This window comes from Rhynchophorus ferrugineus, unplaced genomic scaffold (assembly GCF_030347505.1).
Source record: "Rhynchophorus ferrugineus isolate W39M unplaced genomic scaffold, kcgeb_rfMv2 rfM3, whole genome shotgun sequence".
Classification (NCBI taxonomy): Eukaryota; Metazoa; Arthropoda; class Insecta; order Coleoptera; family Curculionidae; genus Rhynchophorus; species Rhynchophorus ferrugineus.
Window position 1 is genome coordinate 56,232,513 of NW_027472582.1, and position 26,537 is coordinate 56,259,049.

The window sequence follows — 26,537 nt, forward strand, 5'->3', positions numbered from 1 at the left end:
AAGCGTCAGAACGAACAACGTTTTCCGGTTTATAACCTCTTATTATCACTAATGTTTTGAAAAATTTTGCTGACATTTGACAACTGAACGATTTTTACAGGCTGATTTGGTTACATGTTCGAACCTATTTTAAGTGGAACAAAACGAGGAGGAAAATATTGTCTGGTATTAAAACGAATTTACAAATTGCAAAAGGCATTACATCATACATATTGATGACATGATGACTGCTATTTTGGATATATAAGATTTACAGGGTATGGGAAAGCTCATCCATTATTGTTTTAAAAATGCCTTTGATAGATCTTATCAAATACCTTGGTTAGGCTGAAAACATGTTTACGACTACTGCTTACATATGTATGCATATCTCCAATATATTTTTTGACGAATAGTCATTTGCAGCACATTTATTTTAATTTTAAACCCTACCATTTACATCTGCCGTCGGCTAATCAAAATAATCATGAGATTTGCAATACAAAATTAGATTTTGACAGTGTGATTTGCGTATTATATGTGTGTGAGAATGACGAGATGATAATTTAAATGATGAAGTCCTAAAATGGGGCAAGCACCAAAAAAGTTTTATGTAATGTAAATAAACATTTTAAAATATCAATATTAAACAATCAATAGTGAATAATATAAAGTGGGTGAAAAAGTAATCCATGATTTTAAAGGTTTTATAAGTTTTTTTGAAAACATTTATTTTTGCAAAGTAACCATTAAAAGTACAAAAGTTTTGTTGAGATTCTAAAGAAATATCATGGACAAGCAGCATAAACAGCATATTACTTGAATATTTAGCTTTCTCATTAGCCTAAATATTTATATAGCACTTGCTAACAGGTTAATTCAAAAGTCCCCGGCCTACCATAGTTAAACACATTTTTTTGGCAAAATTAGTTTTTTTTATTCAACATAATTCCCTTTAAGGGTGATACACTGATTATAACGACCCTCCAACTTTTCGATACCATTTTTGTGGTACGATTTGTCCTTTGCTTCAAAATAGGCCTCAGTTTCGCCAATAACTTCTTCATTCGACGAACATTTCCCAGCGAGCATTCTTTTGAGATCTGGGAACAGGAAATAGTCGCTGGGAGCCAGATCTGGAGAATACGGTGGATGAGGGAGCAATTCGAAACCCAATTCATGGATTTTTAACACGGTGCATTGTCTTGATGAAGCAGCACTTTCTTTTTCTTCAAATGCGGTCGTTTTTCGGCGATTTCGTCCTTCAAACGGTCCAATAACGCTATGTGATAGTCGCTGTTGATGGTCTTTCTTTTTTCAAGACAGTTAATGCAAATTATACCATGCGCATCCCAAAACACAGACGCCATAACCTTGCCAACCGACTGTTGCGTTTTCCCACGCTTTGGAACGGGTTCATCGTATGCAGTCCATTCGGATAACTGGACATCGGAGTGAAATGATGGAGCCATGTTTCATCCATTGTCACATATCGACGCAAAAACTCGGGTTTATTACGTTATCTTCAAACACTGCTCCGAATCACCAAGTCGTCGTTGTTTTTGATTAAAAGTGAGCTTGTGCAGCACCCACTTGGCACAGAGCTTTCTCATACCCAAATAATCGATTTAAAAATTCGGATTTATTACGCTTGATCATTTTCAAACACTGCTCCTAATCAATCAATCACCACACATCACTGCTCAATGAAAGCTGTTAAAATTTCATGATATTCTAATCATAAATTTGTGAGTTACTGTGCTAAGAGTGACACTACTTTTGTTATTTTCAAAACAATGGATCAAAAACAATTTTGTGTTTTAATTTTACACGGCTTCTTGATGGGAAAAAATACCATTCAAGTGAAGCAATGGCTTGTAAAGTGTTATGAGGACTCCGCTTCATCAGAAACTAGAGTAAAACGTTGGTTTGCTGACTTCAAACGTGGTGCAGAACACAGTGGACGTCCAAATGAGGTGCTAACACCAGAAAATACTTTTAAAAAAATACAAAATTGTTTTGATTTTTTGAAACAGCCACACTTGAAGAAAAAGACAGTGCTGCTCACCAAGACAATGCATCGTGTCACAAGTCAGTGGAAACGATGGCAAAAATCCACCGTATTCCCCAGATCTGGCCACCAGCGGCTGTCTCTTGTTCTCAGATCTCAAAAGAATGCTTTCTGGGAAGAAATGTTCGTCGAATGAAGAGATGATCAAATCGTACTACAAAAATGGTATCGAAAAGTTGGAGGGTCGCTATAATCAGTGTATTACCCTTGAAGGAAGTTATGTTGAATAAAAAAACTAATTTTGCCAAAAAAATTTGTTTTAATATGGTAAGCCGGGGACTTATCAACTGACCTTACGATATTGCGATAACTTTTTGCGAACAAAATCAATGCTTCCTAGTACTACAAATGATTTTGGACGATCTTTATGACTCTCGTAACTACGTAACCACTTATGGATACGTCAACTAAGGATGGCGCTTTAATACCAAAAGTCTTAAAAAATCATACCTCGAAAATGTTCATGAGTTCTATATTCATGACCAAATTGTAACTATAAATAACATAAGTTGTACTGAAATGCCCAAACGTTCTAAATAAGGTTATGGTGTAAGGTTTAAATTCCCAATTGGAAAGTCAAATGGTACCTAACAAGAGTTAGTATTGCTAAGGCTGAAAATACAGCAACCGTTAGGTGATCCGTCAGTTGTCAATACTTTGGTCTTTTCTTCATCAATTCTCAAGCCACATGGCTTTTGCAGTGCAAACTATAGAATTCTGGAAGCTTCAATATATGTATTAGCGAAAATAGTGCTAATTAGTTTCATAATCTATTCACACACATCTTTTTGGCGTCACTAGCACCCTTCAAGCGATCGGTCAGTTGTCAATACTTTGGTCTTTTTTTCTTTAATTCTCAAGTTCTCTCTCACCTCTCTCTTCTTTGGCGCCGATCTCGGCTTCACACACACTTGTGATCGCTCACCCTTTCTTGCCATTTGTCTGTGATCATTGACACTTCCAACATACGTGATCTATATTTTAGTTAGTAATTATGGTACTTTTCAGAAAAGAATTTCAACAAAGAAATCACCTTTGTAACTCCTACACCAACCTCGATGCTTGAGCGTCTAGTGGTGTGGCTACTATTTTTGTTTCTTGAGTTGCAATAGATTCCATGACCCGTGTCGCCATGACCTTTTCCCCCGATCCAATACAATTGAATTAAAAACAATGGATTACTTGTTCAGACACGTAACAAAATATGAATAAGAAAATATTGTTAGTACTTACCCTCCACCTATAGTGATCATCTTGCTATCGGCGGCCATGAACAATTCAGAACCGTGCGACACGTTTCTGTCACCTTCAACACCCACCCATGGATACTTCGCCCTTTCCGGATATAAGGAGAAGAGGAACGTTTCACCAGTACCAAAGTAGGCCTGGCGGTTACCGCGGTCATCCTTTTGGTTCCTTTCGCACCATCGAGACGAACAATATGCTCCGAACACCTACGCAAAAGAGATTATTATTGTTAAGTTATTTTCATATATGCCAAATTATAAAAAAATCGTCCAAAATCAGTAGTGGATAAATCGTTAACAGAATCACATAAATTAATCCGAAATGGAAAAATATACAATAGACAGAGATAATATATTTAGTGTCTGATACTATAATAGTGGAAAAAGTTCAGGCCAAAAAATTATACATCTATAGAGAAATAGAGATTTAACTCTCTAAGAAATATTTCGCGACGTCCAACATGTAGATGTCGCTACTTTTAATTTATTACTTGTTTCAATCGCTATGCTATGAGCCGCGACGGGATCCGATTTGTTTCTGCCGCCATTTTCAGTGTGCCTAATCTAAGGAGCGGTGCTTTTTGATTTTAATTTAATTAAGTTTAGAGCTTCAGTTATTAGTTCATTAGTATTTATAAGACGGTAGTACAATAAGTAAAGTTAATTCTCGATCCAGAGGCTGTTGTATACCTGAATGCACACATAGAAGACTGTCTTTAAAAAATGGTTAATAATTTGTTACAAATTTCTTAACGTGAATTAAAAATTTAATGATCATCTTGAGGGGGTTCATTTAATTTTAAAAAAATGTGTAATTATCCGAATAAATATATTGGCTAAAGCTCATCTCATTGGCATCTCATTTGCCTTTAGGAAATTGTGAAGAGGATTAATTCCGTACTAACGGGGAGGTATTACCAGGAGTTGAGAAATTGTAATTTCACTTTATACTTAACTATATTTCATATGAACAAACGAGACAAGGCAATATCATATGCCCCAGAAAATCGTTTTATTATACTGTCAGAAGTTCTTTGAGTTATCTTTTTTATTTTATGTCACACAATTGCCACGTCGATAATATAACATATCTTTTCTCAAACATCTTTTAAAAAATTTAATTTAAAACGTTTTAATTCATTATCAGAATAAAAAAATTCACCATATACTTTTGAATAAAACAGGTAAACAGAATTTTAACAGTGAAAGACTCAAAGTTTGCTTTCAGTATAAGAAAACAAAAACTCTAACAGATCTTATTAAATTGATGGCACTAAACAAATATGCAAAAAGGGAAAAGCAAAAGAGATAATTTTGATTTGTTCCAAAGTTCTTTGTTTGTGATAATATCTATATTTTTTAGATATATTTACTTTATACCATATTTATATTTTATACATAATTTACAGATTATATTTATTTCATTTAATGAATTTTATTTAATAAATTTATATCAGAAATTAAATTGTTTTTTATTTATAAATTTTTTTGGTTAACTAAATGTGACGTCAGGGTAGTCACGTGCCAAACCTTATCCAAGAGTCAATCAAATGTCTTCACAGCAAAATGTTTTCCTTATAGGTGTGTATAATGGATATTTAAATAGACCAGTCAAATTACTTGAATGGCCGATTTAACCCTATCTGGATGTGGGCAAAGCAAAACTTTTCTCCTGAGTTGCATTCTCCTCTTTCCTATTGAGCTGTCACTCTATTACTTTATGTGTATATCTAGCTTTTATTGATTTGAAAAAAGCATGTGACAGAGTACTCTCAAAGAAAAAAGAAGCGTAAGTAATAAAATTGTAAAAATAATTCAAGAAATATATAGGGTAAATAACAATACCGTTATTTAGTCTAAGACAAAGACCAATAACCAATAAATAATACCAATAACGAATAAAGAAATGTCAAATAGGTCGGAATGTTGATAGAGACTTTTACAAATGCTGTAACAATAGTAATTAATAGGCCAGAACACCAAAATTTTAAATAGATGGAATATGATATAAAGAGAATATGGAATAAAAACAAATATTATGGTGAATAAATATCCATATGGAGGATGCGTTTGGCATGCTCTTAAGTATCTAGGTAATTGAAAGTAATGAAAGTAAGGAGATGGAAATAAATGCCAGAATTGGAAAAATTCATTAATAAAGGGGAATATCAAGCAAAACTAACAGTGTACAAAGTAATTTACAGATCAAACCCTTCGCTTGTGAAATGTGGGCCAGTGATGTAACAAAAATAGACAGGATGAGAAGTAAATAAATAAGAAAACCGCTGAACATTGAATCAGTAGAAGAGTTCACAGAATAGAGAACTCAATTTGCGAGGACACCTATAACGCATGGAGGACAAATGACTGCTAACTTTTAAACTAAACGCCAGAAGCAATCCTGATTCATGCATTGACTTATAGAAAACATTTGTGAAAACACTGATTAAATATTAGTAGTTGGAATTAATTCGTAGCGTTTTATAATTTTTTTGAGGCATTTTACTTTTGCCATTTGCGGTAATATTTTATTTATTATTTTATTTTATCATTCATAAAAGCAACATTCTATGGTCACATTGCATGAATTGAAGTTTCTTGCTATTATCTACCCTATCGATAGAGTATGATTATCTAAAAAAGTGGTTTATTAACGTTTACAAGTAACCAACAGTTCAATTGAAAAGTCCCCGGCCTGACACATAGATGGCGCTATTAGACTTAAATCCATATGTTTTTAGTTAGCATAACGATCAAAAGATGCGTGTATAAATTTGACAGCTGTCGGATCATTAGTTTGTGTTATATTTTTAGTGATGCTACTTTTGTTATTGTGAAAAAAAAGGATAAAAAGGAAATACGCGTGTTGATAAAATAATGCTTTTTGAAAAGGAAAAAATACAGTTGAACCAACAACTTGACTGGACGCCGTTTCTTTTTTTTTTTCACTTTTGATCAAAAACAACGACGACTTGGTGATTCGGAGCAGTGTTTGAAGATAACGTAATAAACCCGAGTTTTTGCGTCGATATGTGACAATGGATGAAACATGGCTGCATCATTTCATTCCGAAGTCTAATCAACAGTCATCCGAGTGGAATGCACAAGATGAACTCGTTCCAAAGCGTGGAAAAACGGGATGCGCATGAAATAATTGACATTGATCGACCTTGAAAATGAAAGATCATCAACGGCGACTGTTACATAGCGTTATTGGACCGTTTGAAGGACGAAATCGCCGAAAAACGACCCCATTCTAAGAAAAAGAAAGTTCTGCTTCATCAAGACAATGCACCGTGTTAAAAATCCATGAATTGAGTTTCGAATTGCTTCCTCATCCACCGTATTCTCCAGATCAGGCCCCCAGCGACTATTTCCTGTTCTCAGATTTCAAAAGAATGCTCGCTGGGAAGACATTTTTGTCGAATGAAGAAGTGTCTGGCGAAACCGAGGCGTATTTTGAAGCAAAGAATAAATCGTACTACAAAAATGGTATCGAAAAGTTGGAGGGTCTCTATAATCAGTATGTCATTCTTGAAGGGAATTATGTTGAATAAAGAAAACTAATTTTGCCAAAAAAATTTGTCTTACTATGGTAAGCCGGGGACTTTTCAATTCACATGTTAAGAACGGTAAATAGAAATAAAATGATGTTTATTTATAAAAAAAACACTTGCGAATATATAACATTTTGTGGTAAATATAAACATTCTAATTAACATATCATCGTGTTAACAAGCAACAGGAAATAAGGAACTGAATTAATTGAAAGTTGAAAATTTTTTTCCGCGGATTTCAGATAGTTGATAACTGAATTAGAATATTTATGAAGGTTAAAACCCAGAACGTGCGGTGACTTTTCGCTCGACAGACGGAGGTCCTTTTTTTACGACGTGAGATCCTTTTTATTTATTTCCTAATGTGCCAGAGTAAATATCAACATTTTGTTATTATTTGGCGAGCGTCCCTGATATATTTTTTATAGATAAGTTCATTTAGAAAATTGGAAATTTGATCTTGACAGGTTTTATTTTTAAATTTGAATTTATGATGTGTCATAAATTCTCGAGGGAAAACTTTAATTAGAAAAAACTTATACTATAAATTAGCTTTATACTGAAAAATTGGTACAATGTATTCAAAGTATTGTCCATTTATAGTCTACTTTTTTCCATATTTCACAGAATTTACGGATCTCGTAAAAACGATAGATTTTTTGAGGCTCTCCACGAATCGACTCATTTTTCGGCATCTTCACAAGAAGTGAAGTACCGTTCAGACAGGTCACGGCTCATATGTAGGCATAAGTAGTAATCAAAAAGACCAAGGTCTGGGGAATAGAGTGAGTTCGGGAAGCACTTCCCATTTTAATGTTTGCAAGTATGTTTTCACCGGTTTTGCAACATGCGATTGAGTACTGTTATGCTAAAGAATAACATTATTGGGTCTTTGTTCATGTTCCGGCTATTTTTCGCACAGTTCGCCACAAACGCCACAAATTAATTTTAGTCGAAATCGATGTCTATTGATGGCATTCATCAAGTAATGCCTTCAAATCTTCGTCCTTTTTTGTCAATTTTTTTTGTTGATCAAATATTGTTTTCTAATGGAAAAAATACTAATTAAGCCAAATAATGGCTTGATAAGCGTTCTAGAGACTCTATACCAAAAAAGCAATAATTATAGACCCACATACTGAATTTTAAGCTGGTTGACATGGATGGTGTTGGATTTTGGTTGATCTATCGGTTGTTTTTTCAATAAATATAGAAAAACTATAAAATTGAGTTACGTAAGGCAGCTGAAACTTTATCAATTTCAGAAGGCAATATATCTTCCATTTTAAACGAGACACTGAGCAAAATGTTTTTCGAAAGCGAAGCGTCGCCAACTTTTTAGAACTGTAAATAAAAAGGGCCAAAGCGACCAAAAACAAATCGTTGATATTTGAAATTATGGAATAAATGTTTTCTGGATTAGACCAAAGACTAATTGAGTCAGATTTTTGTCTATTAAGCATATTTTTATCTGACCTAATCATTTCGGAAAAACTTTGTTTGACATCAATGCCTAAATAAAAAACAGAGGAGATCAGGCTCAATATCAAAGAAATGTACTGGTTAGTCAGAAGATATTCCTAACATGTCCTAAAATCAAAGAGTTTAGGTTATTAGACAAATATAAAGACTATTTGAACTTATGGGGTTGCATTAAAACATTAAACCAACAACTAATTCAACGATGCCAAAACAAAGCTGTTCGATTAACTACTAATGCCGCCTACGTAACCAACGAAGACTACACGATGACTTCAAAATCAAATGGATTTACGAAACTATTAAAGATTTCGCGCTAAAAATGAAATAAAGTTACTAAATCGCAGCAACGTAGAAGTAATATAGCCGCTGGACAATACGCAGGAAATCAGAAGATTGAAGCGAACCGAACCACATGAACTTGTACAGTATACTAGAGCTTTAACTTTAGCTTAAGTAGTCTAACTTGATTTAAATTTGGGAGATATCCCAAATATATTTATCCTATACTCGTCCTGTTTGTATATTGTTGCAAGTACCACTGAATGTTAAACCAAAAAAATGTAAACTGACTTACCTCATTATTACAGGTCTTGATCATCAATAAGGTAGGCTCGTGTTGCTCTACTCTTACGTAGAACGTTGTCAGGGAACACCCATGTTCTTCGGTGGTGTACAGGAGAATCGGCTGGTACATAGTGATTCGAACTGGTAACCAGGACCACAAAGTGAGAAGCTGTCAAATCAGGACATACGATTAGAAATACCGTCTCAAATCAAATGCGCATTGTTTTTGGTGCAAAATCACTATAAAAGCATCACGGTTTCGCTGAAATAATTCAAGCCAAAGCAGATAGATGATTGCAACATATTGATTGGTTTTATCGTTGGTGGTTTAATCTACGACCTAATAATTTTATTGATGCGTTTTGATAATAAGAGATATATTATATTTTAGCAGATATAAACGTCAATTAACGCACTCTAAATGTTCGGCATTCATAAGTTTTCACACTTATATTGCCTATACAAGATATAAATACATGCTATTTTAAATTTGTTCATAAAATTTTCAACACCGAAATATAACTATTCAACCATGACAGAAGCTTATTAATGGTGTTAAACATGTCTTACAATATATAAGTAATCAACAAAGTTCAGCTGCAATCGAACTATGAATCATATATATATATATATATATATATATATATATATATATATATATATATATATATATATATATTCAATGAATCAAATAATCTTCGCAGACAATGGAATAACAACATTACGTATCTACGATCATTGCAAATTAAACACATTAGAAAAGGGCACTTCATCTGCTGTTGTTCTTTTCCATTTAACCAGATTTAATGATGATTAGATTTAATTTACTAAATCAAAAATTGATTTAATCAACATTATTTTAAAATAAATAATTACAAATGTCGAATAAAATTGGAAATATTTAAATAATTATTACATTACATTTTCATAGCATAATTAAAAAGAAACCAACAGATGGCACACTCTATGCAATCAATTTAATACGGTATCGATGACACATAATTCACAAACACAAGAGTTTCAGAAACTATAAAACATAAGAGAAATGTTAAACCAAAAGCTGAATCAGAAGAATGTTGAAAAACGATGATCAACACCGAAATACCTCGAAAAATGCAAATTCCGAGAAATAAATGTTTACCTCAAGATATTTCTGCTAGGGGCAAGGTTGAAGGCAAATGACCAGTCGCCTATAATCTGTTTTCATAACTAAAAATATATTTTTAGGTGTTCGAAGCGTCTGGAATGTTTCAGCAGTGATAAATCGAAATGATTCCGGTTTATGAATGTCGTCCAAATCGTTTTAGCGGATTTTCAAATTTTATATGACGAACATAGCTTGGAAATACTTTCCTCATGATCATTCCAGAAATAAAATGCATCCTTGGAAATTTCGTGAAATTGACTGATGATTTCAAGATCAATTTAAAATTTGATATATTCGATTATTTAATTATTGAAAGTTTAAAATGTATGAATGCATTAGTTTCGATTTTTTGAATAACAATATTTTTCTATTTTATTAAAATTTAAAAATAAAAATAATGGAAAAATGAGATTTAACTAAGCATTATACTGATTAAATGAAATTTATAACTTTTACAGTTTAAAATAAAATATCCCTATGATATAAAAAACTGAACACAGATTAAATATTACTGTTACAATACTGAATAGAAACATAAGCTTCTTGTTAAATCTTTTACGCTCATCTAGAGGAACTGCAAAAAAGATATACTCTTCTATTTAACAATTTAAAAATCTTTTTCGAACAAACGAATATCATGAACTCAAAATTATTAGATGAAGAATGAAATGAAATAGAAAAATATTTTGTAAAAGTTACACCACACTAAAGGTTTAAGAGTATTGGAATTAACAGGATATCTTAAATCGCTTGCGATACATAGCTATGAAGACATAAAGATTGTTATGTCACAGGGGATTGTGAGATTGATTGATTAGTGTGAAATCTGTTATGGTTATAATATATGGCAAAAACGACTACAATGGATGGTTTATCTGTAGCATAGATATCTGATCATACACAACAGTTACATTCTTCAAAATTAAGTTAATGTACGTTGGAATCTTTTGACTGAGATGTACGTATATATTAAATTGCTAGAGGTACTAGGCATTGCTTATTAATTATTGTTGTCCTTGCCCTATTGTCCATAAACCTTAGATCATTTAGATCATTCTTCGCTCAACTGTTAGTAATATATACGATTTAGCTAAATATCTAACTATACCTCTCCAAAAACCAGCAAGTATAGTCTATATCTAATTAAAAACTATGCGTATTTTCCGTCCGACGGCTTATTAGCCAAGCAATTTATGCGGACTATCTGAACCAATTCAGTGGATATTCTTGATAGTTTTGATGTAATCTCCCCTTTTAGTAAAGGCTGCATTAATGAAATCCTAGAAATAGTTGAAAAAAGACCACATATTTCCAGGTCACGGAAAAGTTCTACGGACAAATACCTGGGGTAAATACTCTGCGTTACCCCATATCTCCTATCGCAGCCAACATCTTTATGCAACTTCTTTTAAAAACCTCCTACCAGATATATGGACGATATCTATGTATGATATAATGGATAAACTTAATTGGTTTCTGACTCACCTGAATTCTCAACATATAAACATCTAATTCACTATGAAGACTGAGAATAATTCTGAGATTCCTTTAGTTCGATTAAATCACAATGGTCATCACCCATCCCAAAAACACACCGTTCATTAAAATGGGTACGGTTTAAGAGACATAAATAAATAGATTCCGTAAATGCGCAATAAGATCGAATTTGGAAATAGAAGAAAGTAAAACCGAAACAGTCTCTTTAGCATTCCCACTTGACCATTTTGGATGAATACTGACTATATCATATTCATCAGTTCAAAACAAAATCGAGGTTCTAACCATTCCACAAGGCTATTTTAACAAACATAGATAGGGTTTTGCGATTTACACAAGTATCTTACTATTGCTATGTATACAGGGTTTTGGAGATGAACAATCAAAAGTTGTTTATAAATTAAATTGGTGGACTTAAACCAAATCAGTAGTCTGTTTTGAATCTGGTCTGTTTTAAAATTGGCTCTAGATTTCGAAATATTCAACAAAGCAATTATTTTGCTATTTCTATTACTTTACCATTAACGGCCATTTATTGAATAAAAAGTATAAATCAGAGATGAACAGAGGTTGAACTGAGTTTTTTATATTGTTTGGTATGTGTTGCACGTATACTGTGCCATCCAACAGTAATCGTTCTTCTTGCACGTCGCTCGTGTCGCCCAAGTTTGGTGGGAAAACATCCAAGATGTGATTGTAGAAAATATATTTTGAGAGACATTCGAGCTCCAATTTTATGATAATTTTGCAACAAATTGTCGATTACGTGCTTGTAATCCGGTATTTTGAGGTTACCGAAAAAAATGTGAACAACACTTTGAAAGGATGCCCTGAAAGGTAGCTACTTCTTCAGGCGTAAAATATTTTGCAAAATTTACGTCAGGCAGTAGATTTCGAATATCAGGTCTGACAAATATTCCTTAATAAGTCAAATTCTCTTCTTCCGTAACGAAATCGCATCAATACCTAGACAAATTGGCAATTGTTGACCATTCGAACAACGAAATCAATTCATAGACCAAAAGTAGCTATGATCTTTCTGCTCTCCCATAAGGTTGGAATAGAAAATAAAAAGTATACATTTTCACCAAGTGATTACAGTTTTGTTCTGCAGGAGTTACAAAACAATTTTGGCACCCATAGCTTGTCAGTGTTTACTACAATAGAGCCAAAGTACTGCAAATACGTGTACATACGAGTTTTCTGTGTTTACCGAGCATACAACATCCACAAATGTAACAAAAATACTTTGAATCCACTTTGAAACGTTGTATCTGCATTTTGGTACATTCCAAAGTGCAATTATATCACAAGAACAAGTTTGAAATGATATTTAATGTAATTTTTGTTCGCTAAAAGCTGTTATAAGAGTGCAGTGTTTCCAACATGTGCGAACTCGAAAATAGTAACAATTATTGACACATGGAGTAAAGATCTGAGTTCAAGTCATCAAATAACGTTAAGACTCATCTCATCTCACCTGCTCGGGTCCAAAAGTTGACCCAAATTTGTAAACTTGTGTAATTTTATGTTATTTTTAGCATCTCTAACAGATAAAACCAAATGTTGCAAAAACCTATCATTCAACAGCACCATCAGTGAAATTGTCTTGATGGCATTCGCAGTACACTTCGGCGAGATAGAAAACGATTTTCCGAACATACACACTAAATACATCTCGCTTGTATGTTTTCGCACAATCGCTAATGCATGTAACCGAAACCATCAAGACCATCAACATTATTTTGATTTCATTGATGAAACACGAACGCGCATATTTCTTATTGACCCCCTTGGTCTATATTTAGCCAGGATATTTTCACGATTCGAAAATATCTTTTGAGAAAACAAATATTTTTGTTGCGAACCTTTTCCACATACGTACGAGCAGAAAAAATTATGCCGATTTTCAGGAAATCGAATCGTAGTGGCGGCAGACGGCCGATTTATTTTCGGTACTTCACAAATCGGCCACTCGTACACACTGTTTTGATTCGAACTGTTACGGACGAAATCTTAAATGCTTCGGTTGGAGCCTGTATGAATTAGTCTGAACTAGATTTTGCAATCTTGTATCATTATTGTTATTATATATGATTATAATAATCGTTTTAGATATTCGTTGCGATATGTCCGCTGAAAAGTTCTAGGCCTGACCTACAGATGTCACCCTACATGATATTACGAAAGGACGAACAACTGATAGCCCCATAATATAATACTGCAACTGTTACTTTAGATCTTACGGTGGAAAACGGAGTTACTACCGACTGGACTTTTTATTTAACTTTGTAATGCTGTTAAATCTATCACTCTATCTATGTAGAATCCAAGTATCGAGGTTCTTTTGGTACTCACTGTTATGTAAATGATGCAAAACTGTTTACAGTAGATGATAAATTCCTCATGAGATTGGTTTACATTAATTTTGTTGATAATTTATGATAATTTAGCGATTAGGGCGAGATTAATTTTTAACATAGAAACTTTCGGAACCAAAACGAGTTTAACGAATTTACACAACCATAACCGCCATACAATTTTCTATGAGTCTGCGGTACATTTTTCCCTTTTTCGGGGTTAAAGAAAAAGTTCGCCTTCTGTAATCTCTATTTTCAAAGTTCAAAAACTTTTGACTGAGCGCAGAATTACGCCACCTTTAAATCTTGTTCTGTTAGTTTAATTCTAGATATGTAATTTTAAAGTTATTTATTAGGACTAACCAAAAGTATTTATTATGCAACATCACAAAATTTGATATTAAAATTGAAAGGGTTGGACTATGTTTTTCTCCATTATATAGTCTAGTATGCAACAGTATACATGACATTTGAAATACTGTTACTACTTTTAATGATAACACGGGATACTTTGATCCAATAAATCTTAAAACTCTCTGTGGAAATGATATTTTATTCGTTAGTTCTTTTTTTGTCCCTATGTTGCTGACAGATAAGAATATCCAACAAGGAATTTGTTAAACCTCTAATTGCAAATGGAATTTCGTGTGCCGAATAGTTGAAAATATTGCAGAAAGATTAAAAAAGTAGATCGTTTTCAAAAGATATAGGATGTAAAGTATTTCCCCATGATGGATGGCCATTAACGTCATCAGTTAAAGTGAAGGAAATGGTGACTGGAAAACAATTTCATGGAATAGACCAGATTGTAGAAAGAATACTTTTGAATTTTCCATTATAAGGCTGTTATTGGGAACGATTTCTGATAAAAATTCACAAAAATCATCGAACAATCACTTAATGTTCTGATCAACTTCCTTCTTTTTCTATGGAAAATTACTTGATCTTTTCTTACTCCGAGGCACTCGTTTTCAGTCGACAAGACATAATAGATAATTACCTGCCGGAAATGTTAATTCCGCAAAAAGTATTTAAAAATGCTTTAACAATTGCTTTAAATTATGACCAATATCTCGCCAAATGAAATAAAATACTCTATAGACCTATCTCACTGTTACCTAAGGTATTTGAAAAACTTCTGTTGAAACGAATAAAACCTATTATAGAGAGAAAAACCCTCATATCTATACACAAATTGTTTTTAAAAAAATTATAACTGATCAGGTAATTGTAACATATATAATTGAAAATGGTAAAAAGGTATGTAATACAAACGTTCGTTAAAGTATGACATGACGACTTTGTTCATAAGCTACAGAAAATTTTACCGAAACAGCACATTGATTAATACCTTACATTATAGCTAAAATGTTTCAAGTTCAAGAATGTTCAAGAAGCTACAGTCAAAAGAAAGGAAAGCTACTCTACAATAAAAGAAGCTAAAGCAGGTGTATCACAAGGAAGTGTAATGATGCCAATCCTATCCTAAATATGTTATATACCATAAATGGAAAATATCACGATGATGGTGATAAAAGATAAGCCATTTGCTGATGATACTGCGATTCTTCTTGTCTGACCCAATAGTAAATAAGCTACATGAAAATTATAACAGATAATCGGACCCAAATTCCCATGTCAATATCGAAGTATTGTAACTCTTGGATAATACCAGAACAGGACACAAACTCAAAAGAATTACACTATTTGTTCTAGTGTAGTGTAGTGCAGTGACGAGTGACGGGTCCATCTAGGTATATACTTAGATTCAAGTTATTGTAAAAATTAATTGTAGGTTAGTCAGCAACCACTAGTAACAATGTAATGAATAAGTATTAAAACGTGAACAATATCTGATACTTGTTTGACCGAATGTATTACCCAATTCCTGTTCTTGACTCTATTCCCAAAAATGTTATTTTGGAAAAAACATGCCACCAAAAATATTTACGGTCCAAAGACGTTCGTTATAAAAGTAAATTGAAAGTGTTTGTTCTACCAACTAAAGCAATAAAAATAATAAAAATGGTCTTGATTGTTTTTTCCGGTGTGACTGTTCACATACAGTACGTGCAAGATATTTACTTTCGGTTCCCGATGTGTGTCAAGTAACGATAAAACGAATCAAACATAAAGCGCACGCAAAATTTTAAAAATCAATATCCCAACTCAATCTCGTTGGTGATTTTATGGTGATTTTATAACCTCTGTCATGCAAATGTGATAAATTATACGGTTCCTTGCCAGATAGAGTCGATATAATAAAGATAATGACATACAGTTTGTGATTTTGCCAGTTATGATTGACATTTTGTTCCTATATAATATAAAAGGTAACCGGTCGATAAATGTATCTATATTAAACCTTTTCAGAAAATACAAAAACAATAATTAACATTTTAGCCGACTATCAATTTTAATAATTCCCTTTTCATTAAACTTACTTACAATTTTATTATGATTATTTTATCAACATTTTAATATTGAAATATATACGCCATGTTTTATACTGACGGTACTATGAGTCCATCTGGAAAGCATACTATATAATTTAAGACGCATTATTAATATTTCCATTTTGAAATGTTTTCTTTTGTATATTAATAGATTAAGGTTATTTCACTTAGTGTTAAGGTTCTACTATGTGCCTCATGCGTGTTAAAGCACAATCAAAAGAAACCCAAGATGAAAAGAACAGTTAGTAAGTATGTTTCTGAGCTAGTGACGGTGCCAATGATACGTTCAATGATGGAGAAGTGAATGAAATATGATGATTGATTGTCGAATATATTTTGTACTATAATGTTGTGATTGTTTCTAAATGAGAAAGCAATATAATAAGATAAAATATATACAGTAACATAGAACTAATATCAATTACAAGGGGTCCTTTTTATTATTATAGATAATATGTTTTATCATTTTGTAAATAGCATTTTAGGACACTTTTATTGAATTTTATAATATGGCAATAAGGAAGCAACATTAAATAGCAAGTATATCGAAAAATAGAGAAGCTCACCGTGGATCATTTCAAGTATTTTTTTCGGTAAAATGAAAAGTATTATCGGTATACCTATTCCGATATTTGGTACATTGACACATCTATTTATGGATCCATATTGGATAGTATGGTATATCATGGATACACTGTTAATGTAAATCAACGGCATTACATATTTATTTTAACGACATTTAAACAGATTAAGGTTATTTTATGTGTTATTGATTATTTAAAATACATGTCATGTCACAGATCTGACAACATGTCAGTAGTGTTCAATATCATCATCCTGAATTTAATTTAAATATTAATTAAATGTATTTTACGCGTAGCGTTCCTTTTGAATATCAGTTATCACACCCTACTTTTGTTAGCAACGGTTTTTGTGCATAAACGGCGCGAATTTCTCAACATCTAGTAGATAATATTAGAGACAACAATTAGTAGATATGCGGCAACATTGCAAGGTTTCGATGTCACAAATATTCATGACGCATTACTAAAAAACTTTGAATAGACTATATGTATCCTCCTCTATTCTTGCAACGTACGATCGAGCATTGTCATGCGAGAGGATGCATGCGTCTATTTCTTGTTATAGCTAGACTTTTTGCAACAGTAGGTTATTCAATTTGTTCAAAGACATCGGTAGACAATTGCGAGAACAGTTTAATTCGGTTTTAGCAGTAATACACTACTTCTTTCCGTCAACTGTCTTCATACGAAGTGGGTGACAAATCAAGATGACCTTGATGTTAGCTCTATCAGATTTTATCAAATTTATAATAGTATAAAACCAGTGATTAGTTTATATATATCTATAACCATAATTTTGTGCAAATATTTCAAAGGAAACAGTTATATTAGAGATATGCAGCTTTCGTGAGGTGTAGAACATCTCTTTATATACTGTTGTGGAGAGGTTTAATTGAACTTTCAAACATTGATTTTAAAATAATATATATTTTAAGAAGAGTATAATAAAATCAATGAAGACTCTCTATATATAATTGTGTATTCAGATGAGACCTAGATATTTCAAAATGAAACATTACAATCACGGCAAGATGACATAAGACAACAAAAGTTTATTGCTGAAATATTGCAAACAGGAATGGTTTTATTCTTGGCGCAGAATTAGTATTTTAAGTAAGTCTTTTTTGGTTGTTTTTTTTGTAAGTATAAGGGCGATTACCATGGAGAAATGAATCATCACATGTTTTTGTTCCGGTATGAAAATCAGTTGTTAAAGAACTTGGAAGAATCATTAGTTATTGGTAACACCAGAAAACATAAAAAAAATCCACAAAGTCGTTTTGGATAATCGAAAAGTTATGTGAGTTAGCTAACATCGTAATGATATCAAAAGAACGTGTTGGTTTTATATGTCATGATCATTTCACTATAAGAAAGCTCTTTTCAGAGTGGGTAACGCGTAAAAAATGAAACGTGGTTCCATCATTTCACCCCGATAGTCAACTGGTGAACCTCGTCCAAAGCATCTGAAAGCACAACAATCGGCTGGAGAGGTTATGGCCTCGGTATTTTCGGATGTGTGTGGTGTAATATTAGTGTTATTGGGGCATTTGAAGGGCGAAAGCAAAGAAACGACGGCATATGATAGAGAAAAGAAAATTATTTCATCAAGTCGATGCACCGTGTCACACGTCAATTAAAACAATGGCAAAACTACATGAATTGAACTTCGAATTGCTCCCACATTCACCGAATTCCCCATATTTGGCTCCCAGCGACTACTGGCTGTTCGCAGACCTCAAAAAATGTAAATAAAAAATTTAGAAAAAAAATCGCTCGAATGAAGAGGTTATCGCTAAAACTGAGGCTTATTTTGAGGCAAAAGAGAAATCGTTCTACAAAAGTAGTACTGAAATATTAGAGTAGCGCTGGAATAATTGTGTGGTTCTTAAAAAAACGCTTTTTCCTTGTTACGCCCGGGACTTTTCAGCCCATGTGTTATATCGGATAAAATTATTTTTGTTTCATTATTTTATTTAGATTAGAATTTTGCTATATGTTAAAGCCAAAAATTAATTAAATTCAAACTTGATACGGCAACGCGAGTTCACTGTTTTATAGAACGTTGAATATATATTAAGAAAGGAACGCGGCGAAAGAAAATAATAAAAAATAGCTATTGAATAAACCGCGGACTTATCATAAACAGGATACTGGAAACGATTCCATTTTTTAAAAATCGATTCCCCATTAGCCGTTCATGCGTTCGTCATCTAGAACCGATACGACGAGGTAGAAAGAGAGCGAAAAGGAGATAAGAGAAAAAAATCACAGTCACGAGGTCTCATGGGTACGAGAATCGACGCGGTTTCGCCATGTTTGTTATTTTCATTTGTTTATTTTCGCGTGGCTGTTTTTTGGCAGCGAACGCGAAGAGCACGGCGAATAAATTACGGGGTTTATAAAATAACTCGCGATTAAAAAAACCTCCTGAAAAAAAGTGTATACGCCAACCAGATATATATAATTTTATTGATGACGTTGCGGATGTGGTGAAAATTGTTAAGACAAATAATTAACGGTCAAATATCATTTGTGGATTTTTCGAGCAAGGCGAATAAATAAATTGATTTTATTTTCTATCGTCGGTTAGAAGATCTTTTTTTTTTTTTTTTTTTTTTTTTATTACTCTTCGTGAGTCCACAATCTGCCCTATTAGCAATAAGTATTTCTTCTGTTTATATTATATATACATGGCATGTAGAAAATCACTTCATTAAGCAATCTTCTGTATAAAATATTAACTTAATTAATTAGACTTATTCTAATGCTTATTCTAAACTCTACATATGTCCAGTAATCAGATCAGGTGGTGTTAAACGTTTTAGTCTACGCACTTCACTATCACGTCGCATATTTAGCTGATTAGCGAGTACATTGGGATGCACTGACACTCTTTCGAAGTACTTCACACAAACACGTTGGATTACACTCGTTACATGTTCTAGAGGAATATCGCGTTGTATCACTTTATTTGAAATATAGTACGGAGCATCAACAATGGCACGCAACACCTTATTTTGGAACCGTTGAATGATGGATATATTAGATTTGCTAGCGGTACCCCATAGTTAAATTCCATATGTCCAAATGGGCTTGAGTATAGACTCATACAGCAATACCTTGTTATCTAATGATAACTTGGATTTGCGCCCAATGAGCCAATACATTTGATATAATTTTAGTCCTAGTTGTTTCCGTTTAGAGAGTATGTGCTTCTTCCAGGTTAGGCGTCGATCTAAATGCATACCAAGATATTTAACATGCTCTGCTTGGGGGAGTTGACGATGATTGATATTCACTGGTGGACATGTTCTTCTACGCAGGGTAAACGTTATATGCGTGGATTTTGATTCATTGGCTTTAATGCGCCATGTCTTCAACCATAATTGTATTTGCTCCAGGTGGGTTTGTAGGTTTATTGATGCTGTGACTGGATCTTCATGGGATGCTAAGATTGCTGTATCATCTGCATATGTTGCCACAGTAGTTATTTTTGTGGTGGGCAGATCAGCCGTATACAGAAGATACAGTACTGGACCCAGTACACTACCTTGCGGAACTCCTGAATATATGGGATTTAATTCGGTATGTTCATCGCCTTGATTTACAATAAAATGTCTGTCAGTGAGATACGATTTCAGTAGCTGATAGTCCGGATGAGGGAGAAGTTTCTTTAGTTTAACCTGCAAGCCCGTATGCCATACTTTGTCAAAAGCCTGAGATATGTCTAGGAAAGCAGCCGAACAATATCTTTTGGCATTTAGGTCAGCGTTTATTTGGTTTACAAGTCTATGCACTTGTTCTATAGTCCCATGCTTATTGCGAAAGCCAAACTGATGTTCTGGAATAATTTTTCTTTTTTCTATTATATAGTTTAGTTTTTTTATGTATAATTTCTCGAAAACTTTCGAGATTATTGGTAATAAACTTATAGGTCGGTAGGAGGTCACATCTTCTGGTATTTTTCCTGGTTTAAGTATCATTAATATTTTAGCTACTTTCCAGATGCTAGGGAAGTAATTAATTCGTAGCATAGCATTAAATATATATGTTAATAGTTTTATAGCCTTTTCTGATAATTCTTTTAAAATTTTGCCAGTAATTAAGTCATAACCAGGAGCTTTTTTAATATTAATCTCTCTCATTATTGTATGTTTAACTTTTTTGACCGTTAATTTCTCATGCGGTAAATCCATTTGAAATGGCGAATCTAGAAAGCTAGTAATTTTATTTTCGTCATCTTTATGTAGCTGAGACTGGAAAGGTTTAAAAACATTTTTTAAGTGTTTTGAGAAAATGTCGGCCTTCTCTTTATTGCTTCTCGCCCAATTATTTTCGCTTGTTTTAATAGGTGGGTTATGCTGCTGGGATCTCCTAAGCTTTTTTGTTGCTTTCCACAACGAATAGTCTGTAGCCTCAGTTGATGTCAAGTTTTCTAGGTATTCTTGAATGCCTTGGTTTTGTTCAATTTGAATTAGATCTCTCAGCTCTTTTATGGCCCTATTAAATTTTCTTTTATTCTCTTCAGTCCTTTGCTGTTGCCAATTTCGTCGTAACTTTCTTTTTTCTGCTATCTTTTTCTGTATTGTACATGATATATGTGTATTTTTTCTTGGAAATGTTTCACTGTTGGGAGTCGCGGAATATGCTGCCTCCTGTATATTTTTTGTAAGATTTATTGCTGCTATTTCTATATCCATTTCAGTTTGTAACGGTAAGTTTAGAGAGATATTTTGGTCTAAGTTTTCTCTAAATGAGGGCCAGTTAGTTCTATTATTGCACAGAGAAGGGGGTTTATCTTTGATGGTAATTTTTGAAGAAATTGTTACTATTATTGGTGAATGATCAGAAGACAGGTCGAAACATGATTCTGCCTGACACTTTTTTGGATCAATATTTTTTGTAATACAGAAATCTATTGTATCTGGTTTTTTATTTCTGTCTGAAGGCCAATATGTTGGTTCACCAGTAGAGATATGTTGTAAGTTATCTTTCCTTATGGCTTTGAGCAGTTCTCTACCTTTTGAGGTTATTATTCTTGAACCCCACATTAAATGTTTTGCATTATAATCTCCTCCTGCTATAAATCTATTACCTAACGTACTGAAGAATTCTTGAAATTGTTCTGCCTTGTTGTTATGTTTGGGTGGGCAATAAATCGCAGAAATTGTTAATGGTCCATGGGCTTCCTCTATGGTTATACTGGTGGCTTGCAGGTAGTCTTTGCGGAATTTTTCTTTTTCGAAATGCTTTATATCATCTCGAATTATTATGGCTGTACCTCCATGTGCTTTATCATCTGGGTGATTTGTATGATAAAGCTTATATTTAGGAACTTTCAGATAATTCTTGTCCGTAAAGTGTGTTTCGGAAACCATCATAATGTCAATATTTTGTTCATTTACGAACATTTTTAGTTCCCTGGCGTGTTGTTGGAGCCCATTGGCATTCCAGACGGCGATTTTGTAACTATTGGTTTCAGGCATTAGGCAAGTTTGCTTACGACGGTTGTGAGTAGACCAAGCATCGTACTCATTTGATCCATTAGTTTGGCCATCATATTTTCTAATCTTGAGATGTTGCTAGTTTCAGTAAGTTGAGATATTGTCTCTCGTTTTTGTGCTGAACCATTTTCAACTATTTGGGCATAAGTTATGTCTGGTTGACTTGTTCTGGTAGGTAGTGGTAGATTGGTAGTAGTGGATTGTTTTTGTTGATGCCTTTTTTCCCTTAAGGCAGGATAGAGTTTCTGCTGTAGTTGCTTGTGAACTGCGCAACCCTTGTAGTTCGCTGGATGATTTCCGTTACAGTTAACACATTTCACTTTTTCATCGCGAACTTTACGAGTACAATCTCCTGTCTTATGTTCTCCTGCACATTTTACGCATCTATATGATTTGCGACAGTAAGTCTTTGTGTGCCCGTGCGCTTGACACCTTGTGCATTGTGGTATAATTCTTTTTATATGTGGTGGTTCGCATTTAATAATATTATTTTCCAGTTTGGTGATTTCATACACCGCCTTATTATTTCCATTAGGTTTTATGTCTATATAAAACATAGGCAGAGGTTTTTTTGTCGTGTGATGTCGTATATTGTGAATATTTACGACCTCGTGGCCTTTTTCAGCTAGTGCTACCTTGATGGTGTTAAAGTCCGTCCCGTGATGTAATCCTTTTAATACGAATTTAAATGTTCTCTCGGATTTTGGCCTGAATGTATGGTATTGGGTGTTTCTTTCATCTAATTCTTTTATAAGAACTTTAAAGTGATCCGCTTCGAACAATTGGATTTTAATTGTTTCATAGCTCACTGTTTTAATTGTGTAGTTCGTAGTAATGGTTTTCAATAAGTCATGGATGTTTTTTATTAATCCTACCTTATAGACTGTTATTGGTGGTGGTTTGGGAACAACTTTTTCAGGGCTTGGTTGTATGTTCTCTTCAATTTCTTCCGACAGGTTGCTAAAACTGTTTTTTGTCTCTATCGGTTTCTGCAACCAATAGTCACTGATTCTTGTTTGTTTCCTCGCGATTTCTTCTTCTGGACTTCTCAATCGTTTTTTGTTAATGACTGTAGTCCATTCTGATGGTGGAGTTTGCGTTATTGCTGTTTGTTCTAATCTTATATCAAAGTGTGCAGGTGATTTGGTTGAATCGCTATGGTTTGCCATTTTTTAATATTTTAATATTTTATTTAATTTACTTCCGGAGGATAAAAAAAATAAAATAAATACATTGTTTATTTCACGCACTTCATTTTTCACTTATGTTATTTTAGCACTAGTTTTTTACTATAAATACTATAAATGAATTTCAAAAGGACTGTTGTAAAATAAGATGAAATAATTTTAAACACTAATAAAAATGAGATGCAGTCCTTTTGTCTGGTCACGTAAACACGTATTCACTACACTTTAGGTCCACTGAGAGACGGATAGCCGTATCTGTTATGCGTTTTTAACACTCAATTAAATAACCGTAATAAAATACTGGGTTTTTTAAAGAACGGTATCTTTTTATAGCTTGGACCGTATTGAAAATACGTCTTCACCCTACGAAGGTTGGAACTGAACTAGAAGATCTTAAAGAGTGATTTTATTAATCTGAAAAATACATAATCCGTTTTTATTAGAAACTGGCTTATATTTTACCGAACTGAAATTAAAAAAAATATAACGGAGAATTACATTTTAAATCTAGAAATACAAGGGATAGACAAAATAAGATGAACACCATGAAATATCAAAATTTACTACTTATTGAATGTTGGCTAAATAGCTTTTGTGTAAATAAGGCGAGTATTATACGCTTTATTTTGAAATGTGTAATATCTCAAACTTCAAAAGAGAGTAAACAGAATCCACGTTAATGACAGCATACATAAAACAAAGTAAAACAACATCGGCGAAGGAATTGTTGCCAGACAACATAAAACTGTTTCGACAAAAGTAAGATATCAGGAGGTCATCAAGCTAACATTTATGGGAGGGTTGCGATTGCGAAATCCTTTATAACGGAAGTCAACGCAAAACTGCGAAAAAATTGGTATAACGGTTATAAAACCTTGAATTTGATGACTGAAAAAATGTGCTATGGTCCGAATAATGTATGGAGAACCCTAAATGAACTACGATCCAGACTGCCTACCTCCTATAGTCAAGCATGGGGGAAGTTTCCTTACGATTCGGGTGGCATTATCGTGGTATTCAGCTGGTCCCCTTATTTACATCATTGACACAAATGTGAACGAATATCTCGACATCCTCAATCATATCCTTATACACAGTCAATAAGGTTCAGACTTGATTTGAGGAGTGCCAGAATATCATCAAATATCCCTGGTCAGCACAATTGCCAGGCCTCAACATAATTGAAGCATTATGGAGAGTTTTAGAGCGGAGAACGAGGAGTAGATTTCCATCTCCAAAATCACTGAAGCAATTGGCGGATGTTTTGGTACAATAATGGAATAACAAACCATTAGAAACTATTCTACGAACACTCTACGAATCTATTATGTGAAGAAAAAAGCAAAGAAAATTTAATATCATTTAAAGCTATCAAGATAAAGTTGTCAAATGGATAGGAAATAGTGATTCCAAAAAAATGTATGTATAAAAAATAATGAGAGTAACGAACTTTGAGTTCCGATATTAAAACCTTAGGGTTCTTGAAGAAAAGTATCGAAATTTTGTTTTGAGATTTTTCCCCTCTCGTCATCAAAAATGTTTTTAGTGAAATGTAGAGCTGGAGCGGAAAAGGATCTCTGCATCATAAGAAACCCTTAAAAATTTAAGATTTTATTACAAATAAGGATAGACTACGTGTAAGTATGAAGAATGCTCTACGATGTTTGAGTAATTAAAGTTATTTGACAAACGTGGAAAAATACGTAAATTAAACCGTACTAATTTTTTAAGTTAATAGTTTGTTCCTAATACAGTTGAGGTCGGAATAACACTATGAAGATCAATAATAAAAAAAATTAAAAATGACGAAAATATAATCGGACGATACCATTTCCTAATATTTATATATTAGGTTTTACAAATGGGGTTCTTGAACTTTGGCAGAGTTTACCGCACTATTTATTGTTTAAAACATTCAAATTACACTGTGGAAACGAGGGATTTATGGGAAACATTGCTGTACTGAACAGGAAAGAAATGGATAAGATAGCCAATTCCTTGTTGAAATCATGGATTTGTATGTTCGAAGACAAAATATAAATTGTATGTATAAATAGATGTGGATAAACCACCGTCAGTCTAATATGTAGAGTATTTTATGACTGGGGTCTGGAGGGTTTGCAAATTGATTCTGCTTTCATGTCAAAAATGTTCATCAAACATTTAGTTGTGAATACATCTAAAAAAATCACTATCTCATTGGCCAATATTTTGTTTTCAAAATGAAGCTTGTCACCATTTTAAAGAAATGGATAAGATAGCCAATTCCTCGTTGAGATCATGGATTTGTATGTTCGAAGACAAAATATAAATTGTATGTATAAATAGATGTGGATAAACCACCGTCAGTCTAATATGTAGAGTATTTTCTGACTGGGGTCTGGAGGGTTTGCAAATTGATTCTGCTTTCATATTAAAAATGTTCATCAAACATTTAGTTCTGAATACATCCAAAAAAATCACTATGTCATTGGCCAATATTTTGTTTTCAAAATGAAGCTTGTCACCATTTTAAAGAAATGGATAAGATAGCCAATTCCTCGTTGAGATCATGGATTTGTATGTTCGAAGACAAAATATAAATTGTATGTATAAATAGATGTGGATAAACCACCGTCAGTCTAATATGTAGAGTATTTTCTGACAGGGGTCTGGAGGGTTTGCAAATTGATTCTGCTTTCATGTCAAAAATGTTCATCAAACATTTAGTTGTGAATACATCCAAAAAAATCACTATGTAATTGGTCAATATTTTGTTTTCAAAATGAAGCTTGTCACCATTTTAAAGAAATGGATAAGATAGCCAATTCCTCGTTGAGATCATGGATTTGTATGTTCGAAGACAAAATATAAATTGTACGTATAAATAGATGTGGATAAACGACCGTCAGTCTATAGA

At 33.2% G+C, this 26,537-nt stretch overlaps 1 protein-coding gene across 10 annotated transcripts in view; it reads right to left on the minus strand.

Moving 5' to 3' along the window:
* The window catches only part of sky (GTPase-activating protein skywalker), a 207,937-nt gene that overhangs the window by 3,433 nt on the left and 177,967 nt on the right, over positions 1–26,537 (minus strand). For all 10 annotated transcript variants that reach the window (XM_076400870.1, XM_076400863.1, XM_076400868.1 and 7 more), the window contains 2 exons: positions 8,911–9,069; positions 3,284–3,504 (listed from right to left, as the gene is read on the minus strand). In XM_076400870.1, coding sequence (XP_076256985.1) covers positions 3,284–3,504; positions 8,911–9,069 — 380 coding nt within the window. The remainder of the gene's footprint in view (positions 1–3,283; positions 3,505–8,910; positions 9,070–26,537) is intronic.